Source organism: Pipistrellus kuhlii, unplaced genomic scaffold (assembly GCF_014108245.1).
Source record: "Pipistrellus kuhlii isolate mPipKuh1 unplaced genomic scaffold, mPipKuh1.p scaffold_m20_p_9, whole genome shotgun sequence".
In the NCBI taxonomy this organism is placed as follows: domain Eukaryota; kingdom Metazoa; phylum Chordata; class Mammalia; order Chiroptera; family Vespertilionidae; genus Pipistrellus; species Pipistrellus kuhlii.
Genome location: NW_023425595.1, coordinates 24,966,699 through 24,994,515, shown reverse-complemented (window position 1 = coordinate 24,994,515; position 27,817 = coordinate 24,966,699). Strand labels below are relative to the sequence as shown.

The 27,817-nt window shown below is 46.3% G+C and overlaps 1 protein-coding gene across 16 annotated transcripts in view; it reads left to right on the top strand.

Moving 5' to 3' along the window:
* The window catches only part of ARNTL (aryl hydrocarbon receptor nuclear translocator like), a 104,353-nt gene that overhangs the window by 54,488 nt on the left and 22,048 nt on the right, over positions 1-27,817 (top strand). For 8 of the 16 annotated variants that reach the window (XR_006740855.1, XM_045577741.1, XM_036428343.2 and 5 more), the window contains exons 3-11: positions 13,793-13,918; positions 17,092-17,211; positions 17,324-17,409; positions 18,048-18,194; positions 18,849-18,869; positions 20,612-20,650; positions 20,948-20,989; positions 22,459-22,616; positions 24,295-24,374. Coding sequence is in view for 15 of the 16 variants with exons in the window: in XM_045577741.1 (XP_045433697.1) it covers positions 17,327-17,409; positions 18,048-18,194; positions 18,849-18,869; positions 20,612-20,650; positions 20,948-20,989; positions 22,459-22,616; positions 24,295-24,374 (570 nt within the window). In the remaining variant the exon portion in view is untranslated. Of the gene's footprint in view, positions 1-13,111; positions 13,135-13,792; positions 13,919-16,954; positions 17,015-17,091; positions 17,212-17,323; positions 17,410-18,047; positions 18,195-18,848; positions 18,870-20,611; positions 20,651-20,947; positions 20,990-22,432; positions 22,617-24,294; positions 24,375-27,817 lie in introns of those variants that run through there. The other 8 variants (XM_036428338.2, XM_036428337.2, XM_036428333.2 and 5 more) reach the window with 7 other exon arrangements.

The following is a 27,817-nucleotide window of genomic DNA, read 5'->3' as shown; positions in this document are numbered from 1 at the left end:
TCAAAGGAGCTGTATTGTGATATCTCACTGAGCCCAGCCCTGAGTGATTATTAGCCAGGTAGTCATGAAAAGACACGAATCCAGCGCTTCTGGCCCGTGTTCTCATAGTGCGTTAGAGCTGGATGAGACTTCAGAGGCCTCTTGTTGAAGCAAGTCTTACTGTCGGCAGGGAAGCTGAGCCCAGAGAGGACAGCGACTTGCCCAGGGCCCCACAGCGAGTCATGACAGAGCTGGGCTGGCTTTTCTCTGATGGTGCCCTGCTGTGCTGAGCTCAGAGCCAGTCAGTTAAACAGGTCTGATTTCGGTCCTTCAGGGCTCACAGCCTCAGGCATCAAGACAGTGGAATGGCCGAAACCGGTTTGGCTCAGTGGTTGAGCCTCGGTCTGCGGACTGAAAGGTCCCAGATTCGATTCCGGTCAAGGGCATGTACCTTGGTTGCGGGCTCATCCCCAGTGCGGGGTGTGCAAGAGGCAGCTGGTTGATATTTCTCTCTCATCGACGTTTCTAGCTCTCTATCTCTCTCCGTTCCTCTCTGCAAAAAATCAGTAAAAATATTTTTTTTTTTTTAAAAAGACAGTGGAATGATGACCATTTGTATAAGTAGACTAAGTTATATGTGTACAACAAACCGTTAGTTGAGTGGGGGAGATGGTGAGGATGCAGAATGTTGGCATCTGAATATTGTGCAGCTTCTGATGGAGAAAGGTGCAGCCTGTTTGGTGGGTACTAGGGAGGGAAAGCACAGTGCAGCCAGGGGTGTTAGTGAAGGGAAATCCGGCAGTTTGGGAGGAGCCCGGAAAGTGGATCATTGAGGACCAAAGGGAGAGAAAGTCCGGGGCACAGGCCAGGGACAGGTGAGTTCAGTGGAATGCTCTGCCCTGTGCTGGACAGCATGTGGGTGGCACTAGGGCTGCCGTGTCCACTCCTGTGGCTCCAGATAGAAGAGTCATCACTGTCTGAGCCTCAGCATCCTTCCTCGTGCAGCCCTCTGGCAGCCAGGATCAATGCACTAGAGCTTACACAGAAACTGGGACCTGCCTCTTTCTTGTCTGATGTCCCGGGTATTAGTTCTCTTTCTGAGGTTGGGAGCGGGCAGAGGGAGAGAGAAAAACCTTTATGAGGAAGGATGGATTGTGAAAGCTACTGGAAAACTCACCTCTGGCAATGCTGGAGGCCAGTGGTTTAGGAGGATGTGAGGGGGTGACCTGGGTCTAAATTAGGGCTGTCACAGTCAGCACAGAGAGGAGCCAGTGGGAGAGGGGAGATTACAGGGGAGGAAGAAGTGGTGAGAATTAGCTTCCTGCAGACAGCCAACTGGAGGGTAAAGGATGGTGACATGCTGGGACATGGACCTGCTGTAGATGAGTGACTAAAGCCAGAGCCTTTAGGTTACTGAGCACAATCCCTCTGAGAAGAGTTTGTCTTCCTGCCCGGTGAGTTCCCAGCCACCCTGGACAGTGGCTAACCATGTTGCCAGGTGTTTCCAGGTGGCAAAGAATGAAATCAGTACATAGAATGTCCTCAGTGTCATCTGCATACATTTTCTTCTTAATCTTTAGATACTTCCAGCCACTTTTTTCTGCTTTTGACTTCTCAGGGTTGGAAATATATACTTTCGCAGTTTTCCAATACTTCAAAAACGGCTGCTGAGCTTTTCCTTGGATAATTTTATATTTTTCTTGTATTTGTATTATAGTTTTAATACCGCCTAGTAATATTTTTGTTAATAAAATAGTTTCTGTTTTTAAAAACACTTTTCATTTTTAGTCAATAAAGGTAATAATATTTCATGATGGAGGATGCCCTCTGGGTGTCCCACCTCTGCATCAACTTTCAAGGAGCCGACTTCCCCCTTTGCTCCTGTTTCCTGCCCCTGGTCATTTCCGAGGCCCTAGTCTTTCACTGTATGCGCCTGGAGAGACCCAGTACTCGGGTTGTTGGGTTGTGCCAGTAAAAGGTTCGGTGGTAAAAAGACTTAAACCTTTTCCTGAGAGGAGGTTGTGAAGTTGCCTCTGAACGGAAATGACCCCCCATCTTCCTGTCTCAGCCCCGGCTGGTGGAGTTGGCCGACCTGACCACTTTATATTGTGTGTCCCGTGAGTAAATGTCTTCAAATTCTCCAAAGTAAGAAAATGTTGGTAGCTTGTTGCCATGGCCCTGCCATTTCACACTTTCTCTGAATTGATTTGCCAGGCACCCAGCAGGTATTTAAGAACCACATTTGGTTCACTGGCCCACTGCTGGTCATAGCCACCATCTCTGCCACTATCATTCAGTGCAAGTCCTGAAGGTTGTGCATGCTAAGACTGGTCCAAAGTCCGTCCTCCTTCCTTCAGGCTAATCAGCCACACCCTGGCTATCACACTTATTTGCCCATTATCAGAGTGATAGAATGGTCCAGGAAGAAGGGGCATCAGGGGTCATGTCCTCTGGTCACCCTCCTGTTGGGAAAATCCCATCATACTGTTCATGACAGGCAGGCCCTCACCCTGAAGGCCCCCATGCACCAGGAATCCTGCTCCCCCTTAGGGGCATGTCTGCCTGCTGGAAAATCCTTCTTCATTCTAACTCAAATCTGCCTCTTGGCACTGTTTCCTCATTGACCTAGTTCTGCCCTTTGTAACAACACAGAACAAAAGTCTGTAGGCGTGGCGTGACTCATTCCACTGTCCAAGTTTGGAAGTCTGCTCATGGGCCCCCTTCCTTTCCCTTTCCTCACCCCCTTTTTCTCCCTCCCCAGGGTTTATGTTCTCCAGTGCCTTCAGCTATTCTTTATGTGACATGCAGTCAATATTAATACTAGTGATGGGCGACATTGAGTGCTTACCATGTGCCAGGCACTGTTCTAAACACTTTGCAGGAATTGTCTTATCTATCGTATGAGGTAGATAATGTCAATATCCTCATTTACCAGTGAGGAAACTGAGTAGTAGACCGTCACACAAGTAAGTGGCAGAGCATAGATGGATCCAGGCAGTCTGGCTCCAGCGCCTGTGCTCTTGGCTGTGGGGCTGTATCTCACAGCCTTAGCTCTACAAGTAAGCCCATGGTGCATTCCACCGGGCTGGCCCGACTGACTTATTTTGCAAGAAATCATTTGACGGGAGCCTGAGTTGAACCATTTTCCTATGAACCTCCGCAGAATTTATTTTGACAGAACAGACTGTGGGGCAGAGGCCTTTGCACCGTCATCAACAGATGGGTTCGTCCTAGCCCTGCCAGGCCCTGGAGGGAGGGTTTTAGATCAAGGTGGCAAATATAGGTTATCAGTATTTATTTTTCTGATATGCATACATCAGGAAGTGTTTTTAAAGGTACAGAAGAGGGAGGTGATTGGGGCCGGTCCGACCTGGGCTTGAGTGTTGGCCCTGCCCCTCGCCAGCTGTGTAACTAGGTGCCAGTCACTCATGGTCTCAGTTTCCTCTTCTATAAGGTGGAAATAACACTATCTTTTCATAGCGAAGCAGTGACTATTGTGGACTGTTCCCCACACCTGATATCTCAAGGTTTGATGACCAAGCCCTCGCTCACCGTCCGGCCCTTCCTGCTTTGGTGGCACAGGCCCCAGCCCTTCTGCCGCCTGCCGTCCTGTGGAGCGTGGAAGGGATTGTGGGCCTTCCGGGGCAGGAATAGTCCCTGCAGTCACATTGGTTGTCCTGCCCTGACCCCTGGCAGCTCAGGCCAGCTCTCCCAGGAGTCTAGGGAAAGATGAGCCATGACTTCATCCAGAGCCGGCTTCCTGTGCTTGGGCCCTGTGCTTCTTGGTCAGAGCACTGACCACAGGTTGGCTGAGCCAAGAGGGTCAAGAAGCTGAGGTGGAGCCTTCTTTCTCTTTGTCGGTTGCTTTTCAGATAGCATGCATCCCAGTTTCTGTTTCCTAGACTGAGGGACCTGATTCCAGATGTGTGGGCTCAGAGACCTGGAGGGAGAGCTACTGGAAGCAACAGAAAAAAAAACACTGGATAGAATCCAGTTCTATCTTACCAAAAGTGGGAGCCTGAACAGTAACCTTATTTTCCCAAAATGTAGTGTATCTAACTGAAAACTGGGGATGGTAATAGAACTAACACCTAAGGTTGATAGGAGCATTGGATGAAGTCCTGTATGGGCATAACAAAAGGCACCTTGCACACTGTCTAGCAATTCATGAGCATAAATATTAGAACACCATTTTCCTCCACTGTCCACTCTTTCTCCTTTTCTAGTCCTGACTGCTGTTCATTTTCTATATGGCTTTGTCTTAACCTCTCTTCGTCCTTTCTCTTTTTGTAGTAAAGAAAGTTGAACCACTCTAGGGATTCTAAGTGAGTACATGTGTCCCCTCTAGGAAAATCTAGGGAATGTGTGGGTGACTGGCTGTCACAATGGGGTCAGGGCTTTCACTGGGGGTAGGAGAACAGCAGGGATGCTAGACGTAACATGTGGGGGGGAAAGGACTGTCCTACATGACAAGTTCCCTGGGCATTCATGTAGATTTAATGTTGTTTATAATTTTCTGAGCCTAGAATCTGACTTCATTTTCACATACGAACACACATACTTTTAATATACACAGTAAGTCCTCACTTAACATCCTTGATAGCTTCTTGGAAACTGTGACTCTAAGCAAAACAATGTATGACAAAACCGATTTTGCCGTAGGCTAGTGACAGAAATAAGAGTTCTTAAAACATCACCAAAATTTTATTTTTCTCTTTTTCTGATATTAAGCATTGAAATAAATGTGAGCTGTACATACATTTAAGAAATAATAAAAACAATAAGATAATTATTTTTCAACCTTCTTGCTTCAGCTCAGGGTCACAGGTGGCTAGAGCCTATCCCTGCAGCTCAGGGCACAAAGCAGGACACAGCCTTAGACAAGACGCCCTTCTACCCACACTCACGCCGACTGGGACACTGTAGACACGCCAACTCATCTGACGTGCACATCTTTGGGATTTGGGAGGAAACCCAAGTACCAGGAAAAATTCATGCAGACATGGGAGACTGTGCACACTCCACGCAGACAGCAAATCTAGCCAGAAGTCAATTTTGTTTTTCTCATCAACGTTGTAACAAAATGACATTGAACAAAATGACGTTATCCAAGGACATACCATATATGGAATTTTCAAGGAACACAACCACCATTTATTTATATGAGGTTTGGTTTTATTTTAGGTATTATATATGTCTCCTTTCCCCCCCATTGATCTCTCCCTAGCCACTCTCATCCACCTTCCCATCATTACTCCCCTAGTGTTTGTGTCCATTGGTTATGCTTATATCCATGCATACAAGTCCTTTGGTTGATCTCTTACCCCCCACAACCCTCCCCTGCCTTCCCTCTGAGGTTTGAGAGGTTTACTTTTTGTTATAAATAGGTATAAGCATCTTTCATTATCTCTTAGGGTTGTCATGCACATCATTGCTTATTGACATGTGTATTATCTTATTCTAACATTATTTTCTTTCTTCTTTGTATCAGTTAGGTTATTATGTTTGATTGTTTTTAAAATTATAAGTGTTGATAGGTTATATTATTTCCAAATTTTGTATCAATAGAGTAAAAGGAATGTTTAAAATATATGTATTGGATCTTTGAAAGTTTAAGGGAGTATGTGTGTATGTGTGTGTGTGATAATTTATAAATTACGTGCAGGGATTTGAAATGAAAGTGGTTTTAGTTCTCTTACATTTGTGATAGAAATCAGAATTCTTACCTGCATCCATTGTCAGAGAAATAAAGTGTTTTAATGTTTCTCCTGTCTCTTTTAGCAAATACATATCTTAAAGAGTCTGAAACAGTTTTTATTATCATCTCTGTTTTTTCACCCCTCCCACCTGTACATATATTTTTAATGTTCATGTTTAGGTTTTAGAGAAAGAAAAACCATCCAGGCTTCCTGCTCTTTTCCAAGTTTATTTTGGTAGTTTGTGGCCTCTGCCTGCACAAATTTTGTGAATTCCCTCTTCATATTCTTGACTTATTTTTCCACTGAGGTATTTGTCTTCTTATTGTTTGATAGGAGGGTTTTTTTTTTGTTTGTTTTAATTAATTTAATTCAGAAGGAATAATGCTCCTTCACCTGCTCTGGAGTCCAACAGACCTGGCCCTGAATCCTGGCTCTCTCACTTGGGACCTGAGGAATTTCAGGCGGTTGCTTGACCTCTTTAAGAATGAGTCACTCCTTGGACAACAAAATGAAAAAACAATGACTGGCACAAAGTAAAGCCCCAATGTGTAGTTTCTGCCGCTACTGTTTTTGCATTGTTATTTTTATTGTGATTCCTGCAACGAACGTTCTCTCAGAAAAAGTATCTGGAGCTCTGACTGGTTTCTCAGATCCTTAGACATGTAGCAGTTGCTGTAACCAAACTCAAGAAAACGAAACTGAAATCACCGAAACATTTTTCTTATGCCGCCTGTAGGAAAGAGGCAGATGAAAGAAAACAAGCTGATTTTGTTTCAGTTAAGGAGGAACTGGCAGGGTTATTCCTGGGGTCAGGTCACACCCAGATGAACATCTTGGGTCTGGGGCCCAGCTGCACAGTCTCGAGACTCATCACAAGATTGAATCGTCTTCCTCAAGCTGAGCTTGCCGGGGCAGGCAAGTGGGCAAGTGCGTGTCAGAAAATAACTCAGAGTCAAAACAGAAAGGATCATCTGGTTAACTGTGAGTTAACCAGTTAAACACCTCCCGTTCCCCCAGAATTTTGGTTGGTTGGTGCCCTTGTTATCAGTTTTGGCATCTTTGCAGTGTAGGCGGGAGGTGGATGGGCACAAGCCTGTCCTGCCCTCTTTCTCCTACTTGGGACAGAGCTTTTGCTTTTGCTTTTCTTTGCTGAGTCACTAAAGCAGCAAAGCCTGTGTGGAGTTCCAATTGGGTTCAGCCCGTCTTCCCTGCCTCCCAGCTGTGTGGTCTTGGACAAGTTGCTGCACCTTTCTGAGCCCCAGTGCCATCTCCTACAGGATGTTGATAACAATGCCTTCTCCAAAAGGTCATCCATCGTGAGGGCCAGCACCACCCTTGGCATGTTTAGTGCTCAGTAAGTGGGAGGTACTCTTCACTCCAGAAAGGTGGGTGGCGGGAGGACTGCAGCCGTTTGGTCTGTGATGCAGCCTAGATGTCCACAGGCTCCTCCCACTTGAGCCATTGTCCCAAACCAATGGCTCCTGCCCCTGCTGGGTGGACTCCTGTAGCTGTCACGCAGGATGCACTGCCTGGCAAGTCCACTCAAAGCTGCCGGCCCCTTGCTGTTCACAGACTGGCTGTCGCCCCTCACATCAGAAAAAAACAGCCAGGAAATCCCGTTGGCTGGTCCTTGAGAGTATACTGAGAATCAACAACTTCTCATCACCCCACCATGGCCACTCAGCCTGGACTCCTCTTACACCTCATTGCTGTCAATCAGCACAATCTGCCTGAAAATATACCCAGTATTCAACCGCTTCTCACCACCTCCACTCCTAAGACCACAGCTAAGCTGTAGCATCTTTCCCCAGGCCGTTCTAGTCATGTCCTTACTGCTCTTCCTGTGCTACCTTTACTACCCCCCTACACACACACCTGCAAACCACCATGCACATATAAACATACAGGCCCCCAACACATACACATGGTCCCTCCTCCCCAGTCATACACGGTCCCTACTTAAGAAGCCTCCCTCCCCACAGCCTCTTCTCAGCACTCTAGCCAGATTTAAAACCCAAGCCAGCTATGGGTTGGTTGGGTGTTGTCCTGTGCACAGAAAGTTCACAGGTTTGATTCCTGGTCAGGGCACATGCTCTGGTTGGGGAGTGTGCAGGAAGCAGCCAGTTCATGTCTGTGTCTCTCTCTCTGTCTCTCTCTCTCTCTCTCTCTCTCTCTCTCTCTCTCTCTCTCTCTCTCTGTCTCTCTCTCTCTCTCTCTCTCTCTCTCTGTCTCTCTCTGTCTCTCTCTGTCTCTCCTCTCCCTCCCTCTCCCTTCCTCTCCCTCTCAAAAGAAATAAAAATTTAATGAAGAAAAACCCAAACAGGATCAGTGCTGATCCTCTAACACCGTTGGCTCCACCACAGCCTTTGATGGGCTTTTCTTGCCTGGAACGCTCCTTCCTCAACCCCTCACCTCCTCACGTTTAGTCGACTTTCCTCTCCAGTGCGCCTCCTGCTGTCTGACTTTCCTCCCCAGCACTTGCCACTTCCCAGCATTATTTACTTATTTATCTTTGCTCGCCATCCTCACCAGAACGTGTGAGCACGAGGATCTGTCTCCCCGCTCCAGACCCCCAGCCCTGCCATGGAGAACAGTGCCTGGCACTTGGATGCCCTCAAAATATTTGTTGAAAGATTAATGAATGATTGTAGGCGAGCTCACTAACAGTGTCTTCTTGATTACAAAATTGTCTTGAATGTAAGTTTGACTGCTACATACAATTTGTGGTGGTAATTTAGAAAATACCTGGATGGGTGCTCAATAAATTGTGTTGGATGGATTGCTTTAGGATGTGGCCATCTGAGGCCTCCTTACCTCTCAGCCAAAACCTATGTGGGTGGGACATAGGAGGAGGCCCACCTCCCGGTGCCCCCAGTACCTCTTAGCCAGGGGTCACTGTTCCACCCCAGAGTCCTGGTGCATCTCTAGGGAAATCATGGTCCTTTGCTTTCAGCATCTCATCTCCCTGGGCAACTCCATAATTCTGTTATTATCACTCATTGGCTTAACATTCTCACCCTGTTCCCAGATTTCTGTAGGAGGGGCTATGTCTTTTTAGTTTTATTGACCATAAAATGAAGAGATTGGATTTTTAAAATACCACTTATACTCTGGCTGGTGGCTCAGTTGGTTGGAGCATCGTCCTGTACACCAAATGGTGGTGGTCAGGGCACATAACTAGGTTGCAGGTTCCCTGGTCAGGGCACGTACAGGAAGCACCCCAATCAATGTTTCTCTCTCACATGGATGTTTCTCGCCCTTCCTTTCTCTGTAAAATCATTAAAAACATATCCTCAGGTGGGGATTAAAAAAAATAATTTAAAAAATAAAATGCCACTTTTCAAATTCTTCAGTCTTCAGTATTTCCTGCTGAAAACGGTGACCTCTGGGATATTCTCCGATCCCCCTCCCAGGTTACTCTCTCCAGCCTCTCCCAGTCACCCTCATCGCCTCCCTCCTGGTCCCCAAGCTCCCTGTCCTCATCGCCTCCCTCCTGGTCCCGAGCTCCTCACTTTTAAGTTCCTTCTTGTCCACTTGCCAGTCAGTCTCCACACTCCTTGTGCTTCTATCATACTGTTTCTGAGCTCCTTCAGCTTGAGATTTCCAGTCTGAGTTTGCTTTCTTTGACATCAGTGCTTACCTTTCCCCAGCCTTCTGAGCTCCTTTTTCACAACACGAGGTCATCCACTTCAATCACCACAGTTAGCCTGATGAGCCTTCTAAGTGCTTTTCGTATATCGAGCTCCTTCAGTCTGTGAGGAAACTGCAGCTCCCAGAGGTCACAGGATTGGCCCAGGACACAGGGCTAGTACGGGGTGGGGCTGGGACTTGAGCTCAGGCTTCTGGCTCCAGAGGCTCTGTACTGACCACTCCCACCTGCCCCTCACGGGGGGAGAATCCCAGCTTTTCCTCTGCTGCTTGTGGAGGTGGCAGGGAGGGCACAGGCCTGGTTGGCAGGCTCTGCATAAGTGCCTGCTGTGTGGCCCTCACCTGCCAGGCTCTGCTGCTGGGCACCCTTTGCCCCGTGCACCCCTGCCAGCCTGTCCACGGGGCTCTCCCTGCTTCACAGTTGGCCTCGCTCTCTGTGATGATGAAAGGTAAAGGCCACTCCATATAAGATCCCTTGGAATCCCTTTTCTCCACTGCCTAACAGTCTTCCCATTTTCTGTCCTCTCAACCTTCCCCTGATCTCAGCAAAGGTGTCTCTCTTTGTCTCTGAGTCTCAGCCCTCCTTGGGCCCACTCCCTGCTGCCTGCCCCAGCTGCCCCAGCTGCCCCAGCCGCAGCCCAACCAGAAGCACAGAGCGCCTTTCAGGCCCACCCCCTCTTCACCCAGCACCTTTCCCTTTCCCACCAAGTTACAGTGGCATCCGATTGTTTCCTTTAGAACAAGATGCAGATGTTTCCCAGAACTTGCTTCAACTTCAGGCAGTAAGTTTTTTTATGAAAAGGGTGTTCTTCCCTGAGTTTTTAGGACCAGGCTCTCTTCTCTTATTCTGTAGCATTTTTAAAAAAGAAGAAAGAAAAGAAGTCAGGAGCCAGGCTATATATATACATGCCCACAGCTTGGGGAGATAAGGCGCACCTTCCTCAAAACACTTGACCGCCACCTGCTGGAAGTTTGTCATAATGGCTCCACAAATCTCTGCCACTTAAAGGTAAAGGCGCATCCTTGGAGTCAGCTGCGACCTGGCCCTGCCTGTTGCAGGGATCATGCCATCACGTCTTTACTTAAACACTGTCTCTCTAGCCAGATGGCAGGAATCTTGAACATAAGGACTGCTGCTTCCTCTCTGTGTTCCCAGTGTCCTGGCTTTCACCAGGGACTAGATAAATGCTTGTTGAGTAATCCTGGTACAAACCTCTAGGCCAACCATGTCAAACTCAAAGGCCAACACAGGCCAAATAAACGAGGTATGCCACTCGCAGCCCTCGAGTTTGACATGCTTGCTCTGGCTCAAGGTACCTGTTCTCACTGGGCAAATGTTCTCTAAATCTATCTGTGGCAAAGCAACCAAACTCCCCACAGGTTCTGGGTGTTACTCTTCAGCTCAAAGGCCATAACAATCTGAACAGACCTGAACAAGTCCACGTTCATCCCCTCAGTAAACCTGGAGGCCTGGGATGCTGTGGGGAAGTAGGTTAATTAGCACATAGCTACCAGACAAGGTTGTCAAAGATTGTCATAATTATTGATTCAGTCTCGCCCTTTTTTTTCCTAAGCTGTGCCCATTTATTGCTCCAGTAACCTCCTGGGGCTTCACAAAGTGGTCTTAACAGAACTCTATTCAGCTGCCATAGTCCCTCTGGGGGCTAGAGGGCAGGACAGGCTTCCCCTGGGGTCCCATTTTTAAAGACCTGTGTTCTTTCTCGAAATGTGTTTCCCCAGAGCGGTTCTGCACAGCATTGCTCAGGTCCCATGGAGACCCTCCCTGGCGGATACGCCTCCTGGCTCATTCTGTTCCAGTGGGCTAGCTGACACACTTCCCAGCCTGATGGAGGACCCAGGGGTCCCTCTCTGCCCTCGGGAATGGCCAACTCACAAGTGGTCACACATGTGGCCCCGACTCCCGGCAGGCCCTCCCCAAAGCATTCTTGCCGTGTGCTGATTGGATGGCAGCACCAGAGCTGGCCCTACCCCCCTAGCAAGGGCCCCTCTCTCAGTACCTCTGCCCATTGGAGCCCCCTCCCTTGAGTCAAGGCTCTTTTAAAAGTAAGTGGCACAGGAAGAGGGTGTGGTCTTTCTTTTGTTGTATCTTTTATTGTCTTACATCTAAGAATATTTTTTCAGAGAGAAGACGGTTTTCCAAAAATAATTGTTAAGTATCACATCTTATTTAGTTTCCTTACTTTGTGCAAGCATATAAGAAAGGCCAAAAGGCCTTTGTTTTGCAAGATATAGTGCCAAAATCCCTGTTACCGTTTGTTATTTCTATAAAGTACATTTAAGTATTGGAAACACTTTCCCAAATAAGAAATTTCACATGGCTTTTGGAACGTAAAACCTTCATCTAAGCTTTGGGGGCGGGAAAAAGTGAGGGGTGGTACTGGGAGACACCTAACAATAAGGTCACAGTGGGGCGGGGGGCAGAGGTAGGTAGAGGCCGCAGGGTGTGTCGGGAAAGGTAGGAGCAACATTGGAGAGGGAACCTGAGGGCACTGGCAAGGGAAGCAGGAGCTCCCAGGTGATGGAGTGCTAAAGGGAGCCACACCTGCAGGGCACTGTGGGCACAGCTGAGGCTGGGAACTTAGGTATCTCAGTGGCCTCCAGCTTTTGGCAGCCAATGAAGAGGGTTGGGCTGGAGAGCGAGCAAGCCATGGTGGAGGCCTGGCATTTCTTGCTAGGGAGTTCGAGGTTTTATCTGGAAGGCGTGGAGCAGAGCGGAGCTGCTGAAGTGTTTTGAGCAGGGGGTGTCCTGTCTCTGGCCACAGATAGGAGGGGGCTAAGAGGAGAGCTACCTGGTTGGTTGGAGGCAACCAGGGGACGAGGGAAGTGGCTGAACTCATCCAGCCGAAGGCTCACTTGGGGTTGTGGAGTGTGGGAAAGAGGGAAAGGATGCCCCGGTGGATCTTGGGATGCTCATGTGAGGGGTGGGAGGATAGTGTGTGACCTGGTGGGGAACGGGGCTTAGATGGAGCCCCACGGTGAGCCTGCCTCCAGCAGCACTTCCTGTGGACTTTGCGTGCAGTTGCTGCTGCTGTGTCACCTGAGGCTGAGGAACTAGAAGTCAGAGCTCCGGCCAGGTTGTTTGCACATGGGGTTCTCGGTCAGACGGCGCAGGTTTCTAAGATGGCAAAGGGGTATAAATTAAGAGGACAAATCAGTTCTATACCTGGATATTCATCCGAAGGCCTTTGTAATGATCAAGACCAAGATAGATAGTCCACAGATGGCAAGAATTAGCCAGTGGAATGGGAATCGCTGGGACTCTTCAGCGAGGTCAGTAAAGCCCCACCTAAAACCAAAGTTTTGCCATCTCAGGGCAGAGCGAGGCAGGAGGCAGAGGGTAGCTACGCCTCTCGTCTTCCTTTGAGCCACCCCCTCCCAGATGCAGGGAACCCAGGGCAGAGACCCCTCTGTCTTGCCAGGAGGAGATGGGCAGGGCAGTGCCCACATTGTTAACATGAGCAGGTGCCTTTTCCCAGCTGATTTCTTCCTCAGCTTTGTGCATGCACAGACGTGCTTAAGGTTCACGGACATTTTCTTAAACCTTCAGGGAGCAAGCTAAAATGCTTAAAGTATCGGCTCTTCTGGCATTTTGTGTTGGCTCAATGTTTTCTGAAGACTTGTTTCTCCTTGTTCCTTGTCTGCGTTTAGGTAACTGACCTCACCTGATTGGGGTGGGGGGGGGAGGTTTGAGTGACATTAGCAGTGAGGGTGGCCTCTGGTGCCCCCCCCACCCCAGCTGTGTGACCTTGCCTTGTTCCTTCACTTCTCTATCCCAGCCTTCTCCTCAGTAAAATGAAGAAAACAATATCAGCCTCGTAGCGTTATCTTTCAGGTTTAAGTGAATGCAATAAGAACAGGGTTCGAAGCAAAGTGCACACTTAATTATTGCTTAAATGTTGTTATTGCTTGACCCCGTATGAGAAGTGAAAAATATAATTATCTTTCTTAAGGCCATGTCCCAAAACCCGTGTTTAGTCATTTAAAAGGCATTGTTTTTAACAGAAAGCATCTCCTACTAACATCTCTCTTGTTAAACTAAACCATCAACACGTGACCCTGTTGGGTGTCTGTAGTTAGTCTAACATAGGGGTGTCGAACTCAATCAGAGAAGGGGCCAAAATCTAAAATCCAGCCTAAATCATGGGCCGAATGCTTTACTGAACAGTATAAACTGTCATTGTGATGGAAACGCAGCGGAGTGCAGTGATGACAGCGCGGTGCGGGCCACATTGCAAGGCCTGGTGGGACGGATTTGGCCCGCGGGCCTTGTGTTTGACACATGTGGTACAGATGCTGACGGAGGGATTGTGGGCAGCCTAGTTACTCCCTTTAACTAGGAGCTCTGAGCTAGCTCCCTTGTCTCCCTTACCTAATACAAGATTTTAAAATGTATTTACCCCAGAGTGACCTGTCCAGGTTTTCTTTTCCTGTGGGCCCTGCTGCAGGTTTCTGGAAGAAGTTGACTGCCTGAAAGGAAACTGCAAAACATGAAAATCGCCCTGAGGTGACCAAGTCCAGTGGCTCCTTACTCCCCCACGGTGGATCCGAGGTTGAAGAACTCTTAACTTCAGGTAATAAGTCGTCATATTTCCTCCCACCCCCCTCGCCCACTGGCTCATGGGCAGCTTCCAGGGTAGTTCTTCCTTCAGGAAGTGGTGAAATTCAAATATTCTGGCTCATGCAATTGTCTATCAGTGTTTCCCAAAGTGTGGTACGCATACCCCCAGGGGTACGGGAAGAGTTTGGTGGGGATATGCACTGCACTGTGCTTAGCTGTGCCTAATTCTACGTTCTCATGAGTACGAGGGGTACTCAGCATTATGAAAATTATAGAAGGGGTACACATGTGTCAAAAGTTTGGGAAACACTGGCGCCTAGCTGCTCACAAAGAGAGGTGGATTGGAGGTGGCACTCATGCCCAAAATGCAGCCCGAAGGGCCACCAGGACCCTGACGGCAGGCTCTATTCTCAATCCCCACCCACTTCTCTTAATGTCAGTAATAATATAAGAATGACTAAATGATTATAAAACGTTTCTCAAAGAATAAATGAGAATAGCCAGGAAATAAAGAAGAATGAGGAAAAGGATTTATTCTACCAGGTAGTAAAATATATTATCAAGCCATAATAATAAATAGTGTAGTACTAGAATGGAAATAACTAAATCAGAGGAACAGATTAAAAAGTCCAGAGATAGTCAATGAACCAATAAAGATGGCATTTCAAATGATGGACAACAGGATGTGTAGATTAGTAAATAGTGTTGGGATGGTTATCCATTGAAGGGAAAAAAGGTTGGGAATTTTTTAGTGTACCAAAAATCATTTCCAAATAGGTTGAAGAACTAATAAAGTAAAATTATAAAAATATTAGTAAAGAGAATATCATTATGATTTGGGGAGTAATAAAAGGCTTTTATTTTAATGTCATTTTTATTATCACATATAAATACCATAAACAAATTTGAAAGGCAAAAATTGGGGTATTTATAACATCTATGATGAACAAAGGATATATTTCTAATATACAAATAAATTCATTCAGCATCCATTTATTGAGTGCTTCCTGTGTGTGCTAGAAAATGGTCCAGGTGCTAAGGATGCAAGCAGTAAACCACACAAAACTCCTGCTTTTCTCATGCTTATAGTCTAATGGAGAAGAAGTAAAGAAGTTGGTTACTGTAGGCCACATTTTTACAAGGGCTATGGAAGAAAATAAAGCAGGGTAGGGGTGGTTAAGGGAGGATTGGCAGGGAGTTGTATTACATGGATATTCAAAGAAGCATCATTGATAAAATGATATTTGAGCAGAAATATAAAGGGGGGAAAATGGAGAAGTGGCTGGATTTTGGATTTTTTTTTTCTTTCTCTTTTTTTAATGTTGAGCTATTAGGATCTGTGATGGATTGGATGCAAGTTGTGAAAGAAAGAGAGTATTGAGAGCGACTTCCAAGTTTAGGGCTGAGGAACCAGAAGGATTGAAATACTGCTTCCTGGCATCAGCAGGACTGAGAGGCTTGGCTGGGGGAGAGCCAGGGGTTTGGTTATGGATGTTTTAGTTCGAGGTCTCTGTTGTACATTCAAAGGGAGATGGTTATACAAGCTTGGAATTCAGAGAGAGGGGTCTGGGCTGGATATGTTAATTTGGGAGTTGTCCTAGCATAGCTAGTATTTGAAGCAGTGAAACTGGACAGATCTCCTAGGGAAGGAGTATAGACAGAAAGGAAGGTGCAAGGACACCATCGGACCCTCATTTAGAGGTGGGGGAGATGAGGGAAGAACCAGCTAAAGAGACCAAAAAAGAGTGGCCTCTGACAAAGAAGGAAAATTGTGAGAAGATGGCATCTCTGAAACCAGGAGACAATGAGGAGGAGAAATCAGAGCTATCAGATGTCACTGTTGTGTCAAACAGGGAGCGAATGGAACACGCGCCCTTGGACTTAGCAGTGAGGAGGTCACTGGTGACAGTGGAGGCCGTCTTATTGGAACGATGGGGACAAAAGCCTGATTAAAGTTGGTTTATAGAGAATAGGAGGGAAAGAATTGGAAACAGAAATGTGGCAGTAACTGGAGGGAATGGAGTTCAAAGGTTTCTTTCCTCTAGTACGAGAGTTGTTTGCAATGCGCCTTTATCCTCATGAAAATGACCCAGGGGACAGGAAAGTGGGTGATACGGGACTGTGGGCAGGGAGAGACTCCTGGTGTGTGTCCTAAGTCATCAGAGAGGATGAACTCGGCACTCGCTAAGTGTGGGGTCCTAACCGGCAGCACCTGGGTGGGCTATTTTCTCAGCAAAGTAGAAAGCAGTTAGCACCTGGGAATGAGGATCTGAGAGATGTTGGGGGTTTGAGGAGCAAAGAGAAAGTATGGCGTCCTCGTTAGCAGAGCAGGTGAACAAATAGAGTGGGGAGCCAAGATTGTGGCAGCCCTGGGCCTCTGGGCGAGAGGAGGGGGACTATAAGCTTTTCTCCCATCATGCCCAGGTGGACATGGTCTGAGGCCTGTAGCTATTGAAAACAACTTAGTGCAAAATGGGCCATGAATAGACACAAAGGAAAACCAAGAGATGCCTCTAACACAGGAGCACCATCTGTAGTCATTTAAAAATACAAGTAAAAAAACAATGAGGTCTGTACTTACCTTCAGATCGACAAGAGCTCTTGTTGAGGATATGAATTACTGGAGTTCTCCGGAGCACAGTGTTTCAGTGTGCACCAAACGTACAAGGTGTGTCCCCTTTTGCTCCTACTTTTAGAAATTTATCCTAAAATATGATAGCTCAAATGCATAGAGCAGTGTTTCCCAACCTTCTCTCATGATGAGAATCACCTGGTGGAGTTGTTAAAACACAGATTCCTGAATCCCAACTAAGAAGTGCTGAACTAGAATTTTTGAGAACATATAGGTAAAATTGCATACCTAACTTAGTGCTCTGTATATAAAATCTGTCTTAGAGCACTAGTTAAGTACACAATTTTACCTATATGTTCCCAAAAATTCTAGTTTAGCACTTCTTAGTTGGGATTCAGGAATCTGTGTTTTAACAACTCCACCAGGTGATTCTCATCATGAGAGAAGGTTGGGAAACACTGGCATAGAGATATACGCACCAAGATGCTCACTCCAGTGCTTGTGAAAGTGAAAAGTTGGGGCACTGTACCTGACCAGGTGGGCCTGGTTCCGGAATCTGTGAGCCTAATAGTAACAATGAAAACAAGCGCTCACACTTAGCCATTGCTTTGCAGATGAGGAAGCTCAGGCCCAGAGAGGAGGAGTGAGCCCCAGCCACATCCTGGGCAGCCCGGCCCTGACTGCGGGCAGCACAGCCCTCTTCAACCCGGTTTGGAGCTGGAGTTCCTTGTAAGGTACCTGTCAGCCTCTTTTTTGGGCCAGCTCACTTTGTGCTTTTAAAATATAAATTCTTAAAATGTTTTGCAAATTTTTATAATGTCTTCATCTCATTATGCAAGGTTGCAGGGGATGCTGGGTATGAAAGGACAGTCAGGGAAGATAGGACTGACTTTGCCTGGGGTGCTGAGAGAGAGGGACCATACTGGTCAAAAGTAGGTTTATAGTTGTGAGTACACAAAAAAAGAGTTTATTACTGTATTTCTTGTATTGTTATTTATTAATTACTATATCATTTTTCCTACTAACAACTGTAAACTTACTTTTGACCCATTCTTCTCTCCCCCCCCCCCCATATAGTCTGGGGAAGTATATTGTCTGCTTTCTTATGACATTTACAAAAGTTGTAACAAAAATACAAAGATAACAAGTAAATCATCTGTTTCATTTATTTGATTTATTGGTTGGAAGAAAATGAAATTAAGACTCTCACAGAACATCTGGGACACTTGGTCCTGGCACGGGGGCGAGGTGGGGGGGCAGGGCGGGAGAGAGGGGAAGCATGGGCTATAGCTCCCAGAGCCCTGGGCTCTGGTTTAGTTTTTCCACGCCCTCACCTGGGTCCTCTGGGTTTTTTCAGGAAAACGCACAGTGAGCCTAAATCACCTGTATTAGCGCTAAAGTGGGCACGCTGCTCTTTCCTACCTGCCAAGCGCCTGTTCCGGGGGCTGGGTGAGAGGTGTGGGTGCTGCAAACGGGCACCTGTCGCTGCCCAGCACCACCCTGGCCCCCCAGCACTTAGAAGAGCCCTTGGAAATAAACTCGCCTCTGTGCTTCCTTGTCCCAATTCCAGACTCCCAATGGCGGACCAGAGGATGGACATTTCTTCAACAATCAGTGATTTCATGTCCCCGGGCGCCACAGACCTCCTCTCCAGCTCCCTGGGCACCAGTGGCGTGGATTGCACGCGCAAGCGGAAAGGCAGCTCCACCGACTACCAGTAAGGCCCTCAGACCAGTCCTCTTCCGGCTGAACGCCCCGACAGTTCATAGGCGAGGAGTGTCCGGGGGCTGCTCCTCCTGGAAGGGGGACCCCCTTTGGGGAAAGGAATGGGGTGAAAGATGCGATTCAGGAGGCCACACAGTGGTTTTCCTTTGCCTTGCCCCGGAAGCAAGCTGGGGGAGGGAGGACCTCTAGCACCAGCACTGCTGAGACATCTGCCCCCTCCCAGACTGTCCATTTCAGGGGGAAAGAAGAGCCTTAGAGCCATGTTCCTTTACCTTCCTTTGCTCCTCTGAGTAAGTGACTGACTCAGTGGGTGTAACCTGAGCGGTTTCAGAGAGAGCTTTGACTGAGGGCCCTTCCCTGAGGAAGACATCAGTTGATTAATGCAGGGTGTCCCCTGAAAATGTATTGATATATACACTTCAATAGATCGATTTTGAAAATAAAATGTATTATTTTAACAAAGACTGCCTTTATAATTATTCAAAGTGTGTGTATACATTTTTGGGGACACCCTGTATTTGCAGAATAATTAAGTAATGGTCATCTCCAAAAGCATAGGAACATTGTTATTGCCCTTAAACATCATTGAAACGAGTATGTACCTGTTATATTAAATAGTATTTTTGTGTGTGTTTTTTTTTTTTAGACTTGATGACTTTTCTTTTGAGTAAGTAAACTTTCACACTTACAATCAACTCTTCTATCTCCGCACAAACACTAGGGCAAAAGGCAGTGTATAGAGAACAGTCAAAGGCACGTTTGTTTTGTTGAGGCCTCTGTGTGGATTCTTACCCAAATGGCCATTTAAAAGGTTTGCTTTTGTTTAATGAGGGAAAATCTCCAAGGAGGAGTCCCTGCTACAGCAGATTCCTTTCTGCTGAAGTTCACAGGTCAGACTTGGGGAGCTCAGTGGCCAGAGGTCAGATGCCCACTAGGAGATGCTATGATTAATATGTAAATTATCCTAGATGACTCAGAGCAAATGCCCAGGGATGGGAGTGAAGACCAGGCGGATGTTCTTTTGTGGCAGTCATTCCCCAAAAGAGAGACCAGGAGATGTTTTCCGTGGACTGTTGACATGTTCTAAGACCTCTGCTATCTATGGTTTCCAACCTCGTCACCAGGTTTCCCCCAGGGACCCTAGTTTGCAAGTCTTTTGAATTCGGGGAGACCCTGTTAATGGAGCAGCCATGATCCCTTCCCCTATAATTTTGCTGAACTAATGTCACACCTGCCAGGCAGAGCTCCTCTTCCCCTGAGATGGTCACTCTGGCCTCAGTAAACAGACACAAACCCAGACAAAGGGGAGGGAAGTTTCCATTTGCCCGTGTGTCTGTGTGATTTCCTCCAGACTTGGGGCCAGCCTGAGACACTGTCTGCGAAGATGCTGGAGTGCTGCTGGGAACCACTGCTCTAGAATGCCCTGACTTGGTGCTCCTGAAAAAGTCATTTTTGCCCATGAAATACCTTGTGTGCAGGGTGTACTTCCTCCTTTCTGTGGGATAAGGAGACAGGGGAGACGCCCAGGTGGGAGTCAGTGCCTGCCAATAAATTTAGGAGCTGAATAAGACTGTGAGCTGATCCTGGGGACCTTGAACTCCTTTCTCTGAGAATTCCAGTCGATTTTCTACTGAAACATAAGATGCCATGAAACTTGGATTTCTGGAGTGTGTTGAAGGGAGGCAGGTTCATGCTGGGACCCCAGCCCCCTCTGCAGCCAAAAAGGGTCCCACAGCCTCTGCCCCAGTCCCTCCTCTGTTCCATTCCGTGGTGTTCCCCACATGCTGAGAACCAGAACACGGGGGTTAGCAGTGCCTCTGAAAGGCTTCCTCGGGGCTCTGCTCAGCACTTTTTTGTTGGTGCTCTGATTCCCCTCCTCACTTCAGTCCCCCACACAATCCAGTCTACTATATGTATGCACAGATATCCAATGCTTAATAGGTTTTGCAAATGAATAAGCTCCATTTATCCAGAACCAGTTATTGTAGGTATAATATTATAGTTACTTGGATACGCTGGTGAACTAACAGTTTCCATTAGTGCAACTTATTCCCAATTTTCACACAATCAAAATGTGGTAAAATATGTTAACATGAAAACTCTATTGATAATCAAAATGTGGTAAAATATGTTAACATGAAAACTCAATTTATATATAATTGATATTATATATAAATTTCATCTGATGATCTGGAAAACCAGTCTGAATTTTTTTTTAGCAGTTTCAAGTTGTTTTTCTTTATTTATATATGTTTATTATGTTTTCATAATCAGTACTATGGAATTTGACCTTTCTAATTGTTTGATTTCTGGACAAATGAGAGCCCTTGGCATTATGATTAGAAGGCATTGTGTATGTATTTAATAGTTACGTTCTTTTTTGTGTTTTTTGTGTTGCTTGTTTTTCAGGGAAAGCATGGACACAGACAAAGATGACCCCCACGGAAGGTACCGTGAACCTAGTCATTTAACGTCAGGGTCCTTATAGTCATTTCCTTGAATAATTGCAAATTCTATTAGTTGGTGCAGGTTCCACCCTGTCCTGAGTGAGGGATAAACAAGGAGGCTATGAGCCTGTGGGCTCAAGATTGTCACACACACACACACACACACCTTCCAGTCTGGCTAACAATCAACGTTGTGTGTTGTGGAGAGGGATAACAGGGATTAAACAGAGAAATTAATTAAAAAGGGAAGAAGACATTACTTTCTGTTTTTATCTTTTGCTTTTTTTCTTTTTTCCAGGTTAGAATACACAGAGCACCAAGGAAGGATAAAAAATGCCAGGTAGGAAGGGGCCTCATTCTGTCTCTCACTGTCCTGGTTTCCTGGGGGCCGCCGAGGAGGCTCTGCCCATCTGGTCCCCGTCTAGCAGTTCCTTCGACACTGTCATGTCTGTGCCTCCTGCCCGTCCCTCCCTGCAGGCTGTGCTGGCCTTCACTCTTTCCCGTCTAAGCATGGATCACCCGAAGGACTTTGGAGGGAGCAGAAAATAAATCAAGGCTAAGGTTTCACCCTAGTGTTTGGCAGGTTATCCTTCTGCCTGTAGGGCCCTGGAGGAGGCACGGTGATGCAGCTCCTGGGCTGCCCCTCATCCTTGTTGCCCTGAAAACTGCTCCTGAAGGTGGGACGGGGGATGCCCTGCTCCCAGGAATAGGTGCTCTAACATGGTGCCTCCTGCTTCCTGCCTCCAACCACACTTGCTTATCCCTGTCCATGTGGTCCTCAACCCTCCTGCTCTGCGGCCGTCATGACACAGAACTGAGGGATGCAGAATTTGGCTAACCCGAGACTTCTCGCTTTTCTCTGGCAGACCCGCCTTGGCAGGAGCTCTCTTGGTTCTGTTGCTATGGCAGCAGAGGGAATGACATTTTTTTTCTTTAAAAAAAAATTTTATTTTTAATTTTCATTGGTTTTAGAGGGAGGAAGGGAGAGAGAGAAACATTACTTTGTTGCTCCACTTATTTATGTATTCATTCATTTATTCTTGAATGTGCCCTGATCAGCGATCAAACCTGCAACTTTGGTGTATCAGGACAAGGCTCTAACCACCTGAGCTACCTGGCCAGGGCAGCAGGGAACTACATTTCCACCATGGATGCCCCTCTTTAGGGGGCTGTCACAAATGGCAGGTGCAAACCAGCCAGGGAGTGTGTGCAGGGGCAGCAGCTCCGGGGAGGGAGGAGTGTGATGCTCTTTGGAGGAAGTTCTGGGACATATGTAGCATCTGCTATATCTATGTGGGGTCATATGTGACCTAAGGATGGCAGCGTTAATTATCTGGCAGCTCCACCAGCGAGTCTCTGGCAGGCCACACAGCAGGCTCCTTCCAGTCCTCGGAGATTGGAACCACGGGACCCTTGCTGATATGATGGCGGTTCTGGATGTTTTGCTCTTTTAAAAACTCTACCATCCCCCTTTTTTCATCTGCCTCCATCTTCAAATCCAAATTTATAGAGGCTGAGAGGAAAAGAAATGAGAAATTAACCATACAGTTTACTCTGAAAAGACAGTTTTTAAAACCATTTCTTAATTCTAAGGAAGGACGAGATAAGCATTTTAAAAAACTAATCCTGACCTGGCAGAGAGGCCACGTCTTTAGTGACTTCAATAAAAAAGTCCAGTTTGAAGCAGTCTGCAAATTCTGAATTTGCCTTGTCAGATGATCATTGAAAACAATTATATCTTATTTTTGTCGTTGTTTCCTTAATGCTGGGTTACATTTTATAGAATTCATTATTCATATTGTTGTTCAGGGAAGCTCACAGTCAAATTGAAAAGAGGCGTCGGGATAAAATGAACAGCTTTATTGATGAATTGGCTTCCTTGGTACCAACGTGCAATGCCATGTCCAGGAAATTAGATAAACTTACTGTGCTAAGGATGGCTGTTCAGCACATGAAAACATTACGAGGTGAGACCCAAGTTTTATTGTCCTTTACACCTTTGTCCACAAATGTAGCTCTCTTGCCTAGAATGTTCCTACGGCAAATGTTTGATTTGCAAATGTGTCGCCTTCAGTAATATGCCTGTAATTTTCAGCAGTAGATATGATACCCAATGAAGTGAGTATCAAGATACAGTTACACAGTCTTTTATCCCAGAGTGTAGAGGCTGTAAGCATGTCTCTGTGTGTGGTAGACTATGCACATATCAGAGAGGGCACCGCTGATGCCCCATCTGTGTGCATGTAGTCAGACCCCATGCATACATGACAAACTTCAGAAACTGAGTGCACTGAATGACCCAGAAAAGTCAGTCTCACGTTTCAGAGGAAAATCCATCATGGTTCCTCTGAAGAGTTACTGGTTCATGATTCTTGCTATGTTATAATCGTCAGGAATGAACACTGACATAGTCATCTTCCTGGGATTTTCCCAAACTGGCCAGACCCTTTATGGGAGAGACAGTATTTTCCTTCTTCCCTGAGTGTGGTGAGGTTGAGAAAACGAGGCAGAACTGTGGAAGTGACTTATCCAAACCACAGGAGAAATCTGAAACATTATCAGCCTTTTAGTGAATGCTGTTCCTGGAATTTTCCACAGCTAGTCTTGGGCTATTTGAGGAAATTGGAAAGTGGGCGCTCAGTCAGATCTCTAAGCCGTGTGGCAAAAGAACTGCATCTTTTTAGTTCTACAAGGCCACCAAAAAGAAGACGTAGCAGATATTGTCTGACTTCTGATCGTTATTCAAAAATATAATTATTGTATCCTGTGCTTGGAGAATGGCATTTTAAAAATTCATACTAGCTGATTGGTAGAAACTAAACTATCAGCCAGTTTCTATTAAATTAGAAGAGTGCAAACTCCAGTTATCACAGAAGCGGTGTGGATCAACAATCCGTGCTTGTTGGTTGACATGGAGGTCACAGACACGTCCTGTTTACCTCCTTCCCCTTGGTGCTTTGAATTGTTATGGACCTGCTTCATTGTATTTCTTCACTTTTCCCTTCACCATTCTGCAGATCCCAAGTCACTTACTGCTGGCATTTTTCTGTGAAGTTATTGTTCTTATGAAAGACGCCAGACTGACAGCCTTTTAAACACAAGTCTTGTTCCATTCCAGGAGCTAGAATTGCGTTTACCGAAGTGATGCATTTCTCTGGGTTGCCAGGCTCATTTAGCTCCTCAGCAGTGAAGGGGAGCTCACACTAAATGCCCTCTATGATATATTTACTCGGCCTGCCAGGCTGAATGACTTCCCATGCACGTGAAGTAGTGATTTGAGGGGCTGCTAGACAGCCCATTTAATACACGTCTTGGGAGGAGGGAGCAACCCCAGGTGCCTCAGTCAGTTCGCTTCTAGAGCTGCCTTCTCTCAGAAGCAGATTTGTAACTTCCTTCTATTAGCCTTGGTTTTCCCCGTGGTGACAAAAGCATGCTCGTTCAGTCTCCTGTGAGCAACAGTGTTCTCTTTTCAGTGGAATTCTCTTCAGTATTACAAGGTTCTCTTCAAAACCAGGTCTCGCCTTATCTCGGTGAAGAAAAAAGATGGTCAAATTTAAATTTCTGGTGGTAGGTTCGAGGCAATGAAGGAAAATGAGACATAATCTGAATACAAAGTGAGCCAACTCTTTCTCCTTCCCCCCTAAGGTGCCACCAATCCATACACGGAAGCAAACTACAAACCAACTTTTTTGTCAGATGATGAATTGAAGCACCTCATCCTCAGGGTATGTTGCAATTACGAGCTGTTTTACACATGCTTATTTTTACTGATTTCAGGGTTAAGTCCCAGGATATGGGAATTTGATGTCTGAACCCTGAAGTGTTCTAGCTACTTCCTCTTTATCTTCTTGCTTGGACAGGCCTCGCATTCCTTCTGAAACCTCCCTCCTCCCCTTCTGCCCTTGCTCAGCAAAGATGGAAGGTCTGTGCTACTGTGGTTTTAAATCAGAAGAGGCAGGACTTCATTAAAAAAAAAAAAAAAAAATAGGCGGTAGCTAAGAACCACATTCCTGCATGAAGATTTTAGAACGGGACTGACACTGAACAATTAAGAATTTCTCTGATTCTCATTTAACCAGTAGCACAAAAGCATCCACCGAAATCTTTTCACCAGAATCCCTTCCAAATAGCAAAACTTTCCAAGACGCCATGATCCAGGGAGGAAAGTAAACGGAGGAGGTGTTGCTGCGCATGCTGGACTGGAGCTCCTGGGTCTCTGCCAGAGGCAGTTGAGGGCGCGCCATGGGAACACAGCCTTCCGCAGAATTGGGTCTGCCCGGGGCTCCAAGAGGTGTTCCCGGCAGAGCCAGAGTCAATGGAAGGGAAAGAAATGGAATTCAGAAATACCCCTGTGGACCACCCCTCTCAGGGCACAGTTACTCAGACCCAACTCTGCCCTCTTTTGCATCCCTGTCCAACAGATGTCCTTGTTCTCAGAGGATGCTCGCTGAAGCCGCACATCCAGAGAAACCACCAGGCTTCCTGGGATGTGACCTCAGGAGTCACCCAGGCCCAGGCTTGGCTTTCGTGCTCTGCTATTGCCGTTTTGAACATTATAATTTTTTAAAAATCTTTATTGTTGAAATTATCACGTATGCCCCTCACCATACTATTGTCTGTGTCCATGGGTTATACACAGAATTTCTTTGGTTGATCTCGTCCCACCCATTCACCCACCCCCACCTTCCCTCTGAGAATCAGCATGAACATCATATTTTTGATTAATTCTTTTTTTTAAAATATATTTTATTGTTTTTGTACAGAGAGGAAGGGAGAGAGATAGAGAGCTAGAAATATCGATGAGAGAGAGTCATCAATCAGCTGCCTCTTGCACACCCCGCACTGGGGATATGCCCGTAACCAAGGTACATGCCCTTGACCGGAATCGAACCTGGGTCCCTTCAGTCCACAAGCCGACGCTCTATCCGTTGAGCCAAACCGGTTTCGGCGAACATCATATTTTTGTACAAGAGTCCTGGTGTTTTCATTTTGTACAGAGCCTTACAAATTATGTGGCTGGTCTTCATTGCCATATTGGTAATATGACATTTTTAAGGGAAAAAAATAATTGTATATATAATATGTTATATGTAAAATAAGCTCCTTTTATAGTGACAAATGCTTAGTAATTTTCTTGCTGCTGCTTTTCTAAATAACTTCAGATGTCCAAACTTACCAGAGTATGAAACAAGAATTTTAATGCTATTCAAGCTAAATACTTCATCTTGGTCTTGCCTTTCTGCTCTTCTGTTTCATGCAACATCAGTGATGTTCTGTCTTCTCCAGTGAAATGTTCCTTTCTCCGCTGGTGCATGTCAGTGGCTGTGAAGTCCTGTCTAATCCCTTGCCCATTCCAGGTACCCCGTCCCCAGGAACTTGCTTCAACAGAAGCAAGGACCATTCAGACTGTTTCAAACAGTTGGCAGCAGGAACTGGACTTCTGTCATCTTACAAAGCTGACTAATGCCGGCCTCACCAAGTGCTTTCCCAGTATCTAAGGAATGGTGTGCCAGGCAGCAATCGGCCTGGGCTGTTTATAATACATAGAAACCCTGCTTCCCCATGATTTGAAAAGTAGGCAGACCCTCCCAGGGCTCTGGATTACCTGTTAACATCCTCCTCCAGGAGCGAGCCAGCCTTTTTCCTGAGTCCCCAGAGCACTCAGGTGTCCTCACCCAACGCCTTCCGCTGATGGTGCCATCTGCCCAGTGAAGCAGGGTCGGATGCACTGAGCCTCCCTCACACTGACTGTGGTCACTGGCCTTTGGAGATCCAGGTGTCAGGATGCCACAGTCACCTTCTTCATAGGCACCTTGGGTGCCTCATCGCTTCATCAATGCAAAGCCTCAAAGTACTTACCCGGTTGGAAATGATTGTGTGCAAGGCAAATGAGGAAGTTATTAATACCTTATTTTATTTTATTTTTTTTACTGAATGGGGCTTCCAGCAGATGGTGCTTGCAAAGTCTCTTCTCCTTCACCGTCATTCCTTGCCCCAGACTTACTCAGAAACCTAACTTAGGAAAGATTCATTCTGGCTTCCTCCCAGCTGGATGGCCCCCTGGCTTCTCTCACAGCCATTGCGATTGTTCCCCTTCTCATTCACTCCTTTCACCCCAGCACTAGTACGCGCACCATGCATACCTCCTATGCATGAATTCATTTCCTCGTTCCTTGAATTAAGCTGTATCTCAAAGGTCCTTTATTTTTTCCAAGAACAGGCTGAGAGCTAGTGAACAAAGCAAGATTGACCCCCTGTGTATTTGATCTGCAGGGGGAGAGGGGGTGGAAAGAGCAAGTTCCCGAGAGATTGGGTTAGATTCCGGGCAGTAGAGATACCCCAGCAGAAGCTGAGCAGTCTGTCCATCTGAAAAGAGGGTCTAGGAATCGTGCTCACATATGAAACGGTCTAAACTCTCGGATGCTGCAACTTTGGTAGTTACCCACTTCAGTCTCTCTAACAAATACTGTCCTGTCTTATACCTGTCCTTATTGGCACTTTAGATTTTTACTTGTATGTAAAGCAAAGAAGTTAGAAGCATCTAAGGGGAAATTTTTGCTCTGCTTTTCTTATCTTACTTAGGAACAAACAGCCTAGCCCTGGGTCAAAGGAGAGCAGTAGCTTTCAATCCTGTGTACATTATAGTCATTGGGGGCAGAAGTGGGGATTAAAACAGTACCAATGATGCAGCCCTACTCCAAATGTCAGCATAAAACAAAACAAAAACCACTGTCCCAGTGCCCTCCAAAAACGGAGCCGTTCAAGTCGCGAACAGATGTAGCCAAGATCGGAGAAGGGATTCCAAACTTAGAAATCCTTCCAGTCTCAGACTGTGATTCTGCATAGAGTTGTTTTAATTAGAGCCATAACATATGACTCCTCTGGACCATAATGCAATCAAAGGAACATTGTTATGCTGAATTCAGCTTTGAAACAATTTAATAATTGGACTTTTCCCTGTAATCATTAGATGACTTAGATGATACAGATCTGCCTTGGAGAGAATCTTGCTTTTTATAGGACTGTTGCTTTAAGCATCCTGTTCTCAGCAAACCTGTGACATTGTCCATGAGAGCAGTCCTGTGCTTTGGTTACTTAGAACACATATCTTTATATGCTGTCAGAGTGATTACAGTCATGTTTCTTGAAGTGTGATAAATTGATTATC